The following is a 16479-nucleotide window of genomic DNA, read 5'->3' as shown; positions in this document are numbered from 1 at the left end:
ACCCATCCCTGTGCCACAGGACAGTTCATACGATGTCTGTGATGTCACCTGGATGTAAGAGCTGGGGCTGCTGCTCCAGAGACAACGAAAGGGACACTCACTGGACTGTATGGGACCCAAATGAGGTTCAAGTTCAGTCAGCAATGCTCGGATATAAACCTCATTTGGGCTTGACAACTAATTTACCGGCTACAGTCAGTGTCACAGAGGAGCACAGTCAATCTCTTTCTCACACATACTGTAGTTTAAAGGAAAACTCCAACATTTTGGGAAATTAGCTTATTTGCCATCTACCCTGGAGTTAGACAAGAAGATACATACCTTTTTCTTCTCTGTGCATGCAGTAGGAGTAGGACGACGCTGGGAACTAGGCTAATGGAGGAACCTACTTCCAGTGACTGACGCTAAGCTAGGCTAACGGTGCGCGTCTTCCTACTCCTACTGCATGCACAGAGAAGAAAAAGGGTATGTATCTTCTTGTCTAACTCCAGGGTAGATGGCAAATAAGCTAATTTCCCAAAATGTTGGAGTTTTCCTTTAAGCTCTTAGTTGGGGTGAGGCTCATGTAGTAACTGTGTGTTACTACATGACGAGACACACTCACATCTGTCTTACTCAGTACTGATAAGACACACATCTGTCTTACTCAGTATTGACGAGACACTCGCATCTGTTTTACTCTGTACTGATAAGACATACTCAATACTGAGGAGACACTCACAGAAAGGTGAGAGACTAAAAAAAAAAAAACATGATTGCAAATCACACATAGTCAACAATGAAAGCACCTCCAAGCTGAGGTATTGCACCAATAAACATACACACATGCTTTAGATTAGCACATCCATTTAATTGTTAGTGCAGCACCCCCCTCAAGAAACACTGGGAATTAATCATTGTTATTTTATTTTGATCTACTTTTTCTCTATTTTTCTGTATTTTTTCTCCCATCCCAATTTAGTCGCTATGCCAATTCCCCCCTCCCCTTCGTTGCGCGCATTTGCCCCCCACTTGCCGGTCTAGGGAGCCCTGAAGTCTATCACATGCTTCCGCCGATACATGTGGAGACAGCCAGCAGCCTCTTTTCACCCGACAGTAGACTCTCACTGGGGAAGTGTAACGCGTGGGAGGATCACACTACCCCCCCCAGTTCCCTCCCTCGCTGTGCAGTCGCCCTGACCGACCTGTAGGAGTCGCTGTTTACACCGACCAGGACCCACCCCACCGGCTTTCCACCCGCTGACACTGCCGCCAGCATGGACGACCGACCAAGCCGGAGGTACCGCGGCAGCCGGATTTGATCCCACTGTATCTGCGGTGGTAGACAGACGCTTAGTCGGCTGTGCTACCCGGTCGCCCCTAATCATTGTTATTTGATTATAGTGTCTGTCCTGTCACTTGGTGTTTTATACATTTAAAGGTAGGATCTGGACTGTAACACCACTAAACGGCGACCTCGAAAAAGAGCCCCGCTTGGTAGTGCACTTTGTGTATCTTTTTGTTGTGGGTTGCTGATGCGTGGGTTGGAGTTTAGTAACTTAAACTGCATTTCTTCAGACCTGTCCTGGCAGAGTGTATGCTTTCCCCAACGCAGTTGTGTTTCCGCGTTCCCGTTTTGCGCTCTGATTGGCCAGGTCATGTGACATGTGCGCCTATCGTGGGACAGCAAGTTCTGCGCCTATTTCCGGATCTAACAGCCTGCAAACTACCTGGCGTTCTATCGCCATGCTCTAAGACAAACTCTAACCATAACCAACTTCGAAAGAGTGCCTAAGCTTAACCGTCGAAAGAAGGGCAGGCGTTCTATCGCCATGCTCTAAGACAAACTCTAACCTTAACCAACTTCGAAAGAGCGCCTAAGCTTAACCAGTGTAGAAACTTGCGGTCCCACTATTGGCGCACATGTCACATGACCAGAAACGCGCGGGCCAATCAGAGACGCGGAAACACAACTGCGTTGGGGAAAGCATACAGGCTGTCTGGCGTGTGGCCAAGCAATAGCAACTACATCAAATTAGACACCAGGTGGTACTGTTTGGCTACTATTTCACATGGCAGGTTTTTACAGTAAGTAGACGTACTCTGTAGCTACAGCTGTGGTATTCCTTCATAGTATACCTTGTGTTTTATGTGGTTGTGAAGATATAGTTTGGTGTATTGGATCAGCTGTAGGAATTGATAATATTGACTATAGGCTATCTGCCTAAATCAGTGTAGCCTACTGTCATTATTATGGAATAGCCTACTTTTTTTGTTTGTTCCCTTATGATCATTTGCCAGCCCAGGGCTGCTGTTATTTGTCGCTTTGTAGTTTATCTTCTACTCTGCTCTAGCCTACGATACCTGCGATTAATAACATGTAGTATGTAGGATATAACATTGATTGATTGATTGATTGATTGAAAATGTTATTAACAGATTGCATAATGGGTAGAGTACAGTACGGCTCAATACACACAATTGTTAAGGGGATGCAGACCATTTACATTTAGACAGACCAGACCAGAGAAAGACTATCGTCTTGTTTACATCAGGGTCTTCCATTTTCAATTAATTGGATGTAGACACTGACTGGACTGATTTTACAACATGCAACACCAATGCAGTAAACCATAACATTACATTGTTAAAAATTAACTCATTATTTATGATTGTGAAATCGTAGAGCTGAATTTTTTGATCGGTCCAACTAGGTCACGCGATGGGCGGAACAGTGGCGGACTGGGACCATGATTCCTACCGGGAATTTGACTCAGGCAGGCCAGGCCAGGCCCATACAGCTTTTTACGGCTGTGGGTAGGGCGTTCCACATTGCTGTGGCATAATTGCGAAACGTGTTTAGTCCCTTGTTTGAGCCGAATCTGGGTTGCACATGATTTGTGGAACTCCCTCTGGTGTTGTGGTCGTGGTATTCACTGACCTTTGGGAAGTATTTCGACATGTACATGGGTACCTGAGTGGTGTAGTGTATCTTGTAGACCAGGCCCATTGCAAGTTGCTGTACTCTGTCGTCTACTCTAAGCCATCCTAGGTTGTCAAAGTGGGCAGGGGTGAGGTGGGTTCTAGGAGTAAGGTCAAGCAGTAGTCTGACCAGTTTGTTTTGTGATGTTTGTAATCTTGTTTTTAGCGCCTTTGAGGTGCTTTGGTACCATGAGGTGCAAGCATAGTCGTAGTACCCTTGAATGAGTGCTCCTGCCAGAGTCTTCAGGGTATTCTTGTTTACCAGAGAGGAGATCCGGTACAAGAATCGAGTTCGTTAGTTGACTTTTTTTTTTATTACATTGGATGCCATTTTGTCACATGAAAGATTAGCCTCTAGGATGGACCCCAGGTATGTAATTTCATCTTTCCTTGTGACAATATTGTCACCCACTGTAACAGAGAAGCCTGCAGTGGTTCTGGTTTAGCTCGATTTTAATTTAAGCTTGAAAATGACAGGTCATATTATTTTAACTCCCCCTTCCTCTCAGTACCACCACCACCGAGTACTGTACCCTGGTGGACATGTCAGCATGAAGTCATTACCAGAGGACAGCAAGAACTTTTTATGATCTTGCCATAAAGGTAAAGAAATATGCATCAATACTTCAATTCTTTTTTTTAAAGATCCAAGGCTCTCTACTGGTAAAACGTTTAAAAGCCTTTATTAATGTGGCTATTTCATGGTAAAATTATAGACAATATATGTGTTTATTAAAACAGGACTGGGTTACAACTCATCCCTCAGCATACAGTGCTCCTTTAGTACATATAAGATCATTGCAAACACCTGAACAAGAAGCCAATGAACTCACAGGTGACACATGCAAAGTATGACCACTAGGTGGCTATACGCAATAGCTAGAAGGGGGGAAATTAGGTTGCATAGGCTGGCCAAAGAGACTGAGACAGAGCATAAGTATGCTATCAGAAAAGCTCATTTGGATTACCCTATGGCTAAGCACTTTATAATGTACATACCAGCAATCAAGACAGTCTTATGGTGGAAGGCATAAACCATCAAACAGAGGAGGTGGGGTTCGACTGATATTGTTATTGCCGAGAGAAACTTTTTATATAAACCAAATGCAGGCCACAGTATACCCAGGATTAAATGAGGACATTTATTTCAGGCCTTTTTCTAGTTTTCTTCTATCTATACATTTTGTATAGCCATCTAGTGATCATACTTTGCATGTCACCTGTGACTTATTTGGCTTCCGATTCAGGTGTTTGCAATTATCTTGAGGAAACTGTGTGCTGAGGGCCGCTTGTGTCATAACCCAGTTTTGTTTTAACACGCACATTTATTTGCTATATTTTTTTGAATTTCGCCAATGGAATAAGCCATATTAATAAAGACTTTTAAACTAGTCAGGATTGGCCAAGTGGTGGAATCAGGAGCACTGAAGCAGTTGTAGACACCCAGTGTTTCCTTTTATTTCTCACCAGTCACAAATGTGCAATAACCAGAATGTTCAAGTTTCTTTATTAGTTGTCATACAGAAATACAGAATACTTTTGCATGAAATGCTTCTTTCTGTTTTGCTCCTGAGAGTGTGCTAGATAAATAACAAGATAGTATAAAATAGTATAATATAAGTATAAAATAGAAAGTCAAGTACGTAAACAAGTGTAAACAAAACAAGAATATTCAATATACATATATACAGTATATGTATACAGTGGTTTCCAAAAATGAAAAATGTACAAGAATTCAATGACAAAAATACAAAGCTCCTCACATCTCAAACACAGACATGAAGGGGCAAAAAAAGACCAAGGCCCTTGGCTATTGAGTAGCTCTTGCTGCCTCAAAAGGTAAATATAACTCTCTCTCACTGAGAGGAGCTCCCAGATTTGTACTGGTAGCTCCTCCTACAGAGACAAACCATCATCATTGTACAATCAATCAATAACTACAGACATTATTCCGATTGACAAATAATACTGTTGGTACACTCTGGGTCTCCTCACTATAAAATGACTTGGACTCTTCCAGTTCTGGTCTGGCAATCAGTGAGTGAACCTACCTGGGAATATCACATGTGCAACAGAGCACAGAGACAAAAACATGGTAAATGATAACAATTAATTACAATAAACAACCTTTAAATCCCCAATGTGTGTGCGTCATGTACATGTAAATGGTGTTATTATGCATACTGTGAAAATGAACAATGACATAAATGGCCTAAGCTACTGCTTGGCTAGCTTCAGTTTAAACGCATGTGAAGACCAGCGTCAATACAAGTAACAAGTCTACATGCCGGCAATATGTATTATACATATAATTGTGTTACTGCAGGTGAGTGGGTCTAAGTCTACAGCTCATGGAGTAGCACTGTGACAACCTTTAGCCAGAAGAGTACCTTGGCTTGAACCTTTTCTCCTTTTTGATCATTTGTATTCCCTGCCAAAGAGCACCTTCATCACATGTATTTGAACTCTTCTGGTACTTTAACCATATTATTACTATTTGGAATGTAAATATTTGAAATACCACAGGCTCATGTGATGTTTCAGGCCAACTCGAGAGGCAACTATTTTCCAATATGTCGCAGGAGCTGACCTGACCTGACCTACCTGACCTGTGGAAAGCAACTTTTCTCACATACCGATACCCATGGTTTGATGCTGCCCCTGACTTTTACTAACGGTATGGCCTGGTCTTATTCAATGGACAAGTCATTGCCTTTTCCACTGTACATAAAGTACCTTGCTCAAGGGCACTTCAGCGGTTGCTATTGAGGGACGGGAGAGATTAACTTTCCCGCAGAGTTTTCCTGCCGGTTAGGAGGATCGAACCAGCGACATGCCGGTCACAAGCCAGCTTCTCTGACCTTCAGGCCACCGCTGCCCATATAGATACATGTACAGTACATGTACACTCTTGACTGTTTAACTGATTTGGAGGTCATTGTGAAGGTCTTAATTTTTTTTATAAACTAAAACTGTCTTGTCAGCAATGTGGTGAAATGGTGTATTACCTCCCCAACAGAAATCAAGGTGCCCTTCTTTTCTTTAATAACCTTTTTCCATTACTGAAGTTATTTTCAGCCAAACACATCTCAATTTCTTTGAAAATGTATTATGTCTGTTATTAGCAATGTTGTGAGATGGTTTAATTAATTAATTGTGTTGTGTGTGGTGAATTTGGGTACCTGCTCAGACTTATTTTCATATGAGGTTGTGAGACACATACAGTAAGTATACTGTCATCAGGGAACTGTCTGATGGATATTCTGCTTCTCTGTCTTTTTGCAGAATATAATTACCTAATCTATGTTATCCAGAAAATAATGCATTTGAATGGATGCTGCCCTACTGTACATCCCACTCTCTCGTCAGGAACAACACTTCTTTGTCAGTGAAGGTTTGAACATACCATAATTACATTTTTTATTCCAGTTAACTCATTGGACGCCAGACCCGATGATAGTCGGGTTAACTCGCCGACCGTTCAGCGCCAATCACGAGTATAGTCTGGTTTTAATCATTATTTATTTTATTAGCGATATCCATTCATTTTCATCCATCCAGCCTGATGTTATCATTGGGAATGGGTCTGAGCTCGCAAAAGGGCAAATACCGCCCCCTACGCCTTCCGGCTGGTATTGCACTCTACTGGGAATGGTATACCCTGTAGTTTTTTTTCTGGGACGATCCAAGCCGTGCGGACAGTTTAAATAATCAGGCGAGGTAACCTGATTTCAACGATAGATCTGCGAGGCTGCCCCCCCCCCCCCCCCCCCCATATGCAATGCTGTTGAAGGTGGCACGGACCTCCGCGCCCAGTACTTCAAATGGCTATCAGATAATTGGATTATTTCTTTTGCATTACATCAGATACAAGGTAAGAACATTATATATAAATTTGATCGTTGATCTGATATGTATTTCTACCCGATCGACACTGTATCTGTGTGTGTATGTGTGGCTGTTTTCCGTTGGGTGGGAGGAGGGGGGTGAGTGGCGCGCCGGTCTAAACAACCTTGCATGCGTGCACGAGGAAGGATAATAATTATGATCTAGCGTAGGGCTGGGCGATATGGCCAAAAACGTTATCGCGATAAAATTATACAATTATTTTCATATGGCGGCTAGGTGGTGTAGTGGGCAAGGCACTCGCCACCAGTGTGGAGACGCTAGGATTCGCGTGTTCGAATCCAGCTCTCCACATTGTTTTTCAGTTTGGCTGGTCGTCCGCAGTAATACACATTGGCCGTATTACGGGGAGGGAAAACTGAAGGGTGGGGATCGAACGTTGTGAACAAGCGACTCCTACAAGTCGGTTGGTGCGCCTGCGCAGTAGAATCAGGAAGTGTCGGGGGCAGCGTGAGCCTCCCACGCGTTACTCCTCGACACTGAGAGATCGAGCTGCGCAGGTGAAAAGATGCGACTGCTGTTACCTCAAGTACCGGAGGGGACTTGTGCTATGTATGACTTAGTCCACATTGCAGCCGGCTTGTGGGAGGCAAGAAACAGCGTTCGTGACAGGGGAGGGTTGAATTGGATGATACGAAATTGGGATGGGAGAAAAATATGGAAAAATGGGAGAAAAAGTGGATCAAAAAATAAAAAAAAAAATTATTTTCATATAACTCGATATCGATAATTATCGTCGATATAATGTCTGTCAAGTTTAATTAACTTCTTATGCCCGGCGCCGATGGACGGGCTATTAATAGACTTGTTTTGCTGCTGCGAATGTCTCGAGTTGATGTCGTCATCAGTCAGCGCACGTTAGCAGTTAGCCGACAAGCAGTGTATCCCATGACAATGTACTAAATATGACCCTAAAATACTCTGTTTCGCCCCAATACATTGCAACAACGTCCACCGTATACCCCACACTACTATAACCGTGGCATCAGAATTCACTGTACACTGTACATTGGAATATTGACAAAGCCATACTTGGTCATTTACTGTGCATTGGAGGGGGTTGGGTTAGGACATTTGCAGGGGCCAGTTTCGAATTGCAGTCTCCCGTAGGTGTTCTTTGAGAGTGTTTTTGAAAGTGGGTAGTGATTCACATTCCTTTACAGCTGTGGGTAGGGCGTTCCATATTGATGTGGCATAATTGCGAAATGTGTTTAGTCCCTTGTTTGAGCCGAATCTGGGTTTAACATGATTTGTGGAGCTCCCTCTGGTGTTGTGATCGTGGTATTCACAGACCTTTGGGAAGTATTTTGACATGTACATGGGCACCTTGGTCGTGTAGAACATAGTCCTGTTCCTTCTGGAATCAAGTTTGAACAAATATCTTTGTATCTGATTTCTCTTATTGCCATTCCATCTCAGCAACTGATTGTGACAGTTATGACATATCAGTCTTTATTTGTAATCAATCGTAGTTCAGGTCAGTCCTTCTTTCTTACTTATGTATCTTCATGGAGGTAAGAATAGAAACAGGGCTTCTAACATCATCTTTATTATTATAATTGTTTTTATTCATATTATTATTATTATTGTTAGTAATATAATAATAATAATAATAATAATAATAATAATAATAATAATAATAATAATAATAATAATAATAATAATAATTGTGTTGTTGATGTTGTTTTTATTTATGATTGTAAATTCCGCCTGCGTTTCTAGATGTTACATGATTGGTCCAACTATGATCACATGGGAGGGACATGTGACGTTAAACGGCGAAACAGCGACAATGTTGTCGTTCCGGTTTCCCCTGTGGGCTGCTTCATGTCAGAGCAGTATTATGGCAATACATGCACACGCTTACTACATGCACACGCTTACTACACCTGCACAGAGGATCGGACACATAGGACACATATATGACAATGGATTAGCATCACAACAGGCTGCTGTCCATGTGACTGACTAGTGTTCAGTGACAGGAACTGAGGAGAAATAATCAATAGCCCACATGTGAAGGAGGTCGCAACAGCAGTTATATCTGTTCTCTAAGCATTATTCTTTTTTGTTTACTTCTAGAAAGAAATGTTCGTCTTGTTGTTTTACTTAACTTTTTCACTATTGCCCTTTTATTCGTCGGCACAGCGGAACGATGCGCCGGTGATCGGTAAGCTCAATATATTAACAACGTAATAACTTGACAACATACACATTCTAAATAGGCCGCTTTGTATTTCCTGTTGCAATGTTTGTTAATCGTCGCTTACAGGGAATAAATAGGGGCCAAGGCTGTTCCCCTAGCAATGCAATAGCAACATAATACTTATGGAAAGGTCTTGTAACTTATAACCACCATACTACCATAGATATAAAACAAGAGATGCGACATGTCATAAATCAATTGGCAGCCATCTTACCTGGGTGTAGTTTTATAACTTGCATGAATTGAAGCCAATGGGGATTTTTTTTGGGAAAATGTATGGTGCTTTTACTGTAAACAAGACGATCGTATTTCTCTGGTCTGCATCCCCTTAACAATTGTATGTATTGAGCTGTACTGTACCCATTCTGCAATCTGTTAATAAACTTTTCAATCAATCAATCAAACACTATAATAGTTGTAAATATCTTACTGGAATACATGTTCTACCTATGAGCTAACATGGAAGTACAACTTACTATGCATGTTGTGCCACAAGAACCTTTTTTTCTTTGTGTAATGGTTTTCTAGGTGGTCCATAGCTCACTTTCTTAGGTAAACATAATAGTAGACTATTTGGTTTGCCCCAAGTTATAATATTTGCTAATAGTGGCCAAGATGATGATGACTTATGAATAGTTTTAAATATGAATTATTTTGGTTAATTCAGTTATTAAGTTATACCCTTTGATCGCCGGGGTTAAATTCATAATTTACCATCCCTCGCCAGCCCTATTTAACATGGAGAAGTTCCCCTTCTTTGCAGGGCTATAACTTTTTAAATTGTATTGCTAAATTTACATTATTATGGCCCATTCAACGTCTTATATCTATTGTTCAGGGTGTAGCAACGTTATACTTTTTCATTCACATATTCATACTAAAATACGGTCTAAAGTATAAGTATGTTTTTATCGTTTTCTGCAGCTTTCTCCAGAACTTGATTTATAGCCCTAAATGCATTATATTGATGATCAAATACAGTTTGGTAGGAATCTGTGCGAGATCAAAAATTTCAACTGGACGTGCTTCTAGGAGTTACTAAGTATGATCTGATGATGATCGGATGGGCGGGGGGTCGTTTATAATTCCGTGGGCAACGTTATATCATTCATCTAGTGTGGGTCATATGATCATCAGAGCAGTTAGTATAGAAGACATTAGAAAATAACGCTGAAACTCACCGTACCTTCCTCGCGGCGTTGGGAGATGAGCGTGGAACAGAATTTTTTCTATTATGGGATGTCGAAATATCCGATCCATTTCCAGGTTGTATAATATCGATCGGCCACCAGATGGCGGTCTTGAACCGTTAGAGTTGAGAGGGACTCACCAGTACATATAATGTCTCCGGGGGAAAAATATGATTTCGATCACAGATTTTTGAAATATTGATATTAAAGACGTGTTACGGCGTCTTCGGCAGAATGAGCATGGCGGGGAATGACGAGCTTCGGCGTCTTCGGCGATCAAAGGGTTAACTGGTTGAAGGGAAATATTTCCAATTGTATCTCCCAGCTTAAGTGGTAAAGTAGAAAATACAATAAAGCTCATGAAAATACTTAAATAAATCAAAGGTCTAAATTAAGCACTGCATGTCTAACGTTTGGTTTAAATCAAGCATTTTATTGCCAATAAAATAACACTGGTTGTTATGGAGACCCAGGTAAGGTGGTTGCATGTTTGTCCCACTGCGTCGATTGATTGATTGAAAACGTTATTAACAGATTGCAAAATGGGTACAATACAGTACGGCTCAATACAAACAACTGCTAAGGGGATGCAGACCAGAAAAAGACTTTCGTCTTGTTTACATCGGGGTCCCCCATTTTCAATTCATCAGCAACACTCTGTTGTTTTAGCTCTATGGATACAGCTACTTAACATGTTTAGAGTGATCTATTTGTGGAAATGCAGTAGAATTTGAAGTTGAGTCTACATTGTAACCTGTGGCACATTTAGAGTCAAAAGTAATAAAGGTCTTCTTTCCCAAGGTGTTCTGGCTCAGGAGGTATATTCACCTCAGCCTCACATGTCCTCTTACATAGCTGCCTCCTATGTCAAGTTCCTGGAGTCTGCTGGAGCCAGAGTTGTGCCGGTCATGTAAGTTTAATGGCGTTTTGCTGGGAACTTTCCTTGATAATCAAATCTTGAAAAAGAGTGTTGTGGAATTTTTTTTTAATGAGCCAAACAGTGAAACTGTAGATGAGTCAAGTTGTATCAAAAGAACATTGTTTTATTTCCGTGGCCACAGAAAAGTATCCTCAGTTTACAATCAGAGACAAGTGAAACACTAGCGTCTGATCACAAAGTGAGAAAGAGCTCTGGTCAGACATACAATTAAAGACCAGCTGGGAATGACGAATGAAAACAAAGATGAAAAAATTAAAACAAAGATGGGTTAAGGGGTTTTGTTGTGTCTGACACAAGACTGATATGAAGACTAACAAGAAAAGAACCAGATGTGATTTTTCTTGGACGTGTCATATCTCTCAAGCTGCCCTGGGCTTTGGCCGTTGTTTTAAGAACACTGTTAAGACTGTCGCCCTAGTGTATGAGAAACTGTATACTAGTTAACTATATATTAACTAGTCAAGGCTGTACAGAGAATATGTATTTAAACAGAGCTATGAACTAATAGGCCCAGTAAGCTGTACAAATGATGTAATAGGATGAAATATATAATAATTTCTATAACAAGAATGATCCAAAATATTGTAGTCTCACAATTGTCCATAGCCTATTCCACTTCGACTTCACTGTTACACAACCATGTAATCTCCCTTACAACTCTGATAGGCTGTTTTTCCATACCTACAGGATAAACCAAACGTTGGAGGAGTACAAGACACTCTTCAACTCCATTAATGGGTAAACCTGTTTCTATGATAGATAACAATCAGTCACAAAGTCCACTTTTCATTGGGACTGGGTTGTAGGCCTATACTTAAACATCATCTGGTTTGGTAGATTACGATGTAAGTGTGAAAATAACAAAGGTCTTTAAACCACCAACCCCTCAGAATACTCTACCCAGGTGGAGGAGTCAGCATACTCTCATCTGGTTATGAGAAGGCTGCAAGAATCTTTTACCGTCTTGCCATAGAGGTACAAATATGAAATCGCATACTCTAACCACTCTCACTGTTTTTGAACTTGAATGTTTTGAATACCATTAACTAATCTGATGTTTTAGGCCAACTCAAGAGGCGACTATTTTCCAGTGTGGGGCACCTGCCTTGGATTTGAGGAGCTGACCTACCTGACCAGTGGAAAGCTACTTCTCTCACACACCAATACCACTGGTGTGCCGTTGCCCCTGAACTTCACCAATGGTACGGCCTGGATGTATTCAGTGGACCAGGCATTGCCGTTTCCCACCGTGTCCCAGCAAAAGCACTTTGGCACTGGTCCAAAGTATTGATGGATGGCTAGCCCTCAATCTGGAGGCTACTATCTAGCATTATGGTACATTTGCAGCCATTGATGCTTTAAAAGAACATGCCAACATTATGAGAAATACTCCCAACATTATTAACAAAAAAACATGCTTACTGTCTTCTCCAGAGTCAGACAAGAAGATAGATACCAATTATTCTGTGTGCGTTCAGTGGAAAGCTATCCAGCAGCAAGATAGCCTCGCTTAGCACAAATTAATGGAAATGTATGTGTAATGGCTAGCCTCGCTTAAAACTGGGAGAGGTGTTAGTTGGCCAACGCCTAAGCTAGCTGCTACGCAGCATTCTTTACTAGCTTATTGTCACCCCATAGCACTGCATGTTTAATCAGGTTCCAGTTACTACATGTATACTAAATCTAATGGTAACAATCACCTTGTCTTATTGCTCTGGTTAATTTCCAGAATCCAAGGAAGGCAGGATGTTCAAAGGCTTCCCAGCAGAACTTCTGAAAGCCTTGGCCTCTGAACCGCTAACTGAAAATTCTCATGAGTGGAGTCTTACAGTGAAGGTAAGCAACCAGAGGAAGCTATTTGTGATTAGCCTGCCAAGGTCTTTAGAAAACCAGGTCTGGACAATGACACAAGTTTCCCTGACAGCAACCCAGAAGTTTAGTTCAGGACCGGAGGAAACCAATGGTCCTATGCTAGCTCTAGCCCTGTACTCGACTTGGCATAAACCCTTGCATGGGTGCTACAGTAGTTCTGAGGCCCTCCGATGAAAGTATTTCGGTAGCGTCAGTTCTCAAACTTTGACTTCAGGTAGGCAATGTTTCCAGACCGAAATTTGCCAAACTGAAATGCTTTCTGAAATCCTTGAAGCCTTTTCTTTCTATCATTCAAGTGAAATGTTAAAAAGTATAGAATCTCACTTTTGTGTGGCTTGTCCAAGACTTTTTCAACCATGGCTACTCCCCTCTTGTTTCTTGACTTTGACAGAAGATTAGATTAGATTAAAATGTATTGTCATTATACAGCAATTACAGTGGTTTGTGCTGTAGTCCCAAACGGGGCTATGGAGCTGTTTATGTTCACAAGTCAGTGAATAAACTAGCCTGGATCAAGCCCCCTGGATTGCCTACTTTGGTTCACCTCTTCATGTTTCAAAATGGTTCAGGCAATTTAATTGAATCATAGAATTATGACATTTGAAAAAGGACAGAAGTGGACGATGGGGCTGGATCCAGGCTATGAATAAACCTCTGTAATAAATCTGCTCACTACACTCTTATGTCTATACCCAAGTAAGGCCTGCAGGCCAATTTTTGCACTCGAGAGAATTATAAAACTTTCAGAAAATGTTGATGCAATTTAACTATTTGAGAAGGTACTTTAAATTAACGTAATCTATTACAAGGTACACATACTGTCATTAGACCTAAGACACTGTTAATTACTTGTTGTATTTATTCAATTATCAATGTCCAGTTGCCCACGGTCCACCACCCGTGTTACATTTCGGCCCTTGGCCCTCCATAGTTTAGGCATCCCTGGTCTATACCATAACTGAAGAATTTTCAGTCATGGTGTTAGTGTTCTGATATAGGCTATGCAACAACAGCCATTACATTTACATTTAGTCATTTAGCTGACGCTTTTATCCAAAGTGACTTTCAAGTTCTGTACGTCAAGACAGCAGGAAGGGTACAACTCTATCAGCTGAGCAACAATGTTCATCAAAGTGTTGAGTGCTACAGTGTAGGTTAGTATATTAGGACAAGTGCATGACAATACGATTAGTTACTTACTTATAGTTAGTATACTGTATTTTACATGTAGTTAGTATACTGTATTTTACTTGTGTCATTTCAGAGCTACAACAGCAATGAAGAGCTGTGGAAGTTCTACAGAGTTCTTTCCACTAATATGGACGGGAACATTGAGTTTGTGTCAACAGTGGAAGGTAAAAACACAATTTTCATCCGACAGCATGCAAATGTATAAACTGGCGTGCAGGCAAAGCTAGGCTATATGGAACTAGAATGTACAACAATGTATCTTCCTTGAGAAGGTTTTATCCGTCAGTCCATTCATTGATTTGGACGTTTGACTTTTCATTGTGAATCCCAGGGAGTGTATGGAAATCACATGGATGAATTCATGCCAAACAAATATCTAATTACCGGTATGTATCTTTTTGTTAGCAAGATATCTTGAAAAAGTGTTAGCTGGATTTTTCTTTGCTATGCACACTCATGATCCCAAGAAGAAGAAACCTGTTGATTTTGGTGAACCCATGACCTTTCCTCTATGGTAGCGCCACCATCAGGCCAAAGTGTATCTCCTGACGCATGATTTTTTCCCGTAGCCTCTGTTTGCGAAAACGCTCTCTGATTGGCTAGCCCGCGTACAGCGAAGACCCTCTCTGATTGGTTTAGCTCCGAAGGGCTCTGGGTTAGAAATGTCCGCCTTGTACATATATATTCTCTGCTTCAAAGTGGTTATGCTTTGGCCCTCTTTCGAAGTGGGTTATGCTTAGAGTTAGGGTTAGGGTTAGCCCTAACATACATATCAGGGAGTTGTCAAATTGAGGATCTGCTTTTTACATTTCTCTCTCTTTTTCTCCTTGCAGCATATAATTACCCAATCTACGGAACACAGTGGCACCCCGAGAAGAATGCTTTTGAATGGACGAGGCCCTACAACCCACACTCTCCGTCGGCAATCAAGATCACTTTCTACATGGCCGACTTCTTTGTCAATGAAGGTTTGAACATACCATCATTTCATTTTAAAAACACAGATCTGTGATTTATTTTGTCAATGTATAAATGGGAGGTATATTCACCTACATTCTGGAAGAGTTTGATCTGTAGATGGAAAATACACTATTTGGGAACTTTTTACCAACATAAACAGACATTTTATGCCGACAAAATACAGTGAATGCAAATAAAAACTCATATTTACCTGTTGTCTAATGTTGATCCTTGTATAAGGAGCTCAGTCGATCAACTTGAGAATGAAAACATGCCTCCATTCGTATTTCTTAGTCTTGGCTGTGCGGTTACCCATGTGTTTACATTCAACTCACTGATTGGGCCAGTTGTGTGACTAGATCTGACCTTGTTTCTTTACACTGCAGCCAGAAAAAGCTTCCACCAATTTGACAGTGAAGAGGAGGAGAGGAGAGCACTGATATACAACTACAGTCCTGTTTACACCGGATCAATCAAGTCCGTCTTTGAACAAGTATATTTCTTCTAATGTATTTTTCCTCTTCTAATGTTGGTACATTGCAATGCCCTGTCAATGATTTGATTTGCTTACGTGACGACGTGTCAGTGTTTACAGATAATCACACGTTTTGTGCCTTCATCTGCGTCTTCGTCATGGAGAAATTCGACATATGACATCAGCGTTCATTCAAGTGAACTCATTCATAAGAGACGTATTTCAGGCTTGTAAAACACCAGGGAAAGGAGGAAGTAGGCTCTGTGGATGCTGTGGCTGTGGCTGGTACTGTGGCCGTATTTAAAAAACATAATTTTCAATGCATTTTGTTCGCTTTGCATATATCATTTGGGGTATGTAAGGGGGACGGGGGCAGATACATTTATGTAAATTGACAGAATGTACAATAATTCATTAAATGGACTTTTTTTCTTTTTTACAATTTGTTGTCACTTTGTTTGGACCTCCATCAGCTGAAGTTAACACAACAAAACAAAAAAAACAATATCTTCTTTCCTTTTTCTTTTATTTATTAATCTAACATTTACCTTCATGCCACATTCTGCCAGTAGCCTCTAGTTCTATGCTTTGGATGACAAAGTCAAGAGCACCTTGAAAGTATCCCTTCTTTAAAATCCATGGCAGGAAAGTTCAACGTTGCTATTGGCCTTTAATTAATTAAGTCCACTTTCAACTAAATTCAAGGACCGAAACAAGAGAACAGAAATTAATATTCAAAATGTAAATTCCAAAATGCTTTATGCACAAATAACACACA

At 41.0% G+C, this 16479-nt stretch overlaps 1 protein-coding gene across 1 annotated transcript; it reads left to right on the top strand.

Annotated features, from left to right (window-relative positions):
- The first annotated feature begins 8692 nt into the window (after nucleotides 1-8692).
- Nucleotides 8693-16119, top strand: ggh (gamma-glutamyl hydrolase (conjugase, folylpolygammaglutamyl hydrolase)). The gene is made up of 9 exons (XM_084326312.1): nucleotides 8693-9037; nucleotides 11065-11173; nucleotides 11891-11941; nucleotides 12094-12178; nucleotides 12267-12405; nucleotides 12933-13039; nucleotides 14340-14430; nucleotides 15100-15234; nucleotides 15613-16119. Exons 1-9 carry the CDS (start codon nucleotides 8956-8958, stop codon nucleotides 15732-15734), a joined length of 921 nt encoding a protein of 306 aa, XP_084182438.1. The 5' UTR covers nucleotides 8693-8955; the 3' UTR covers nucleotides 15735-16119.
- Nucleotides 16120-16479: the final 360 nt, after the last annotated feature.

Source organism: Notolepis coatsorum (genome assembly GCF_963971535.1).
Source record: "Notolepis coatsorum genome assembly, chromosome: 12".
Lineage (NCBI taxonomy): Eukaryota > Metazoa > Chordata > Actinopteri > Aulopiformes > Paralepididae > Notolepis > Notolepis coatsorum.
The sequence above is the reverse complement of the archived record's forward strand: the minus strand, read 5'-3'. Positions and strand labels throughout refer to the sequence as shown.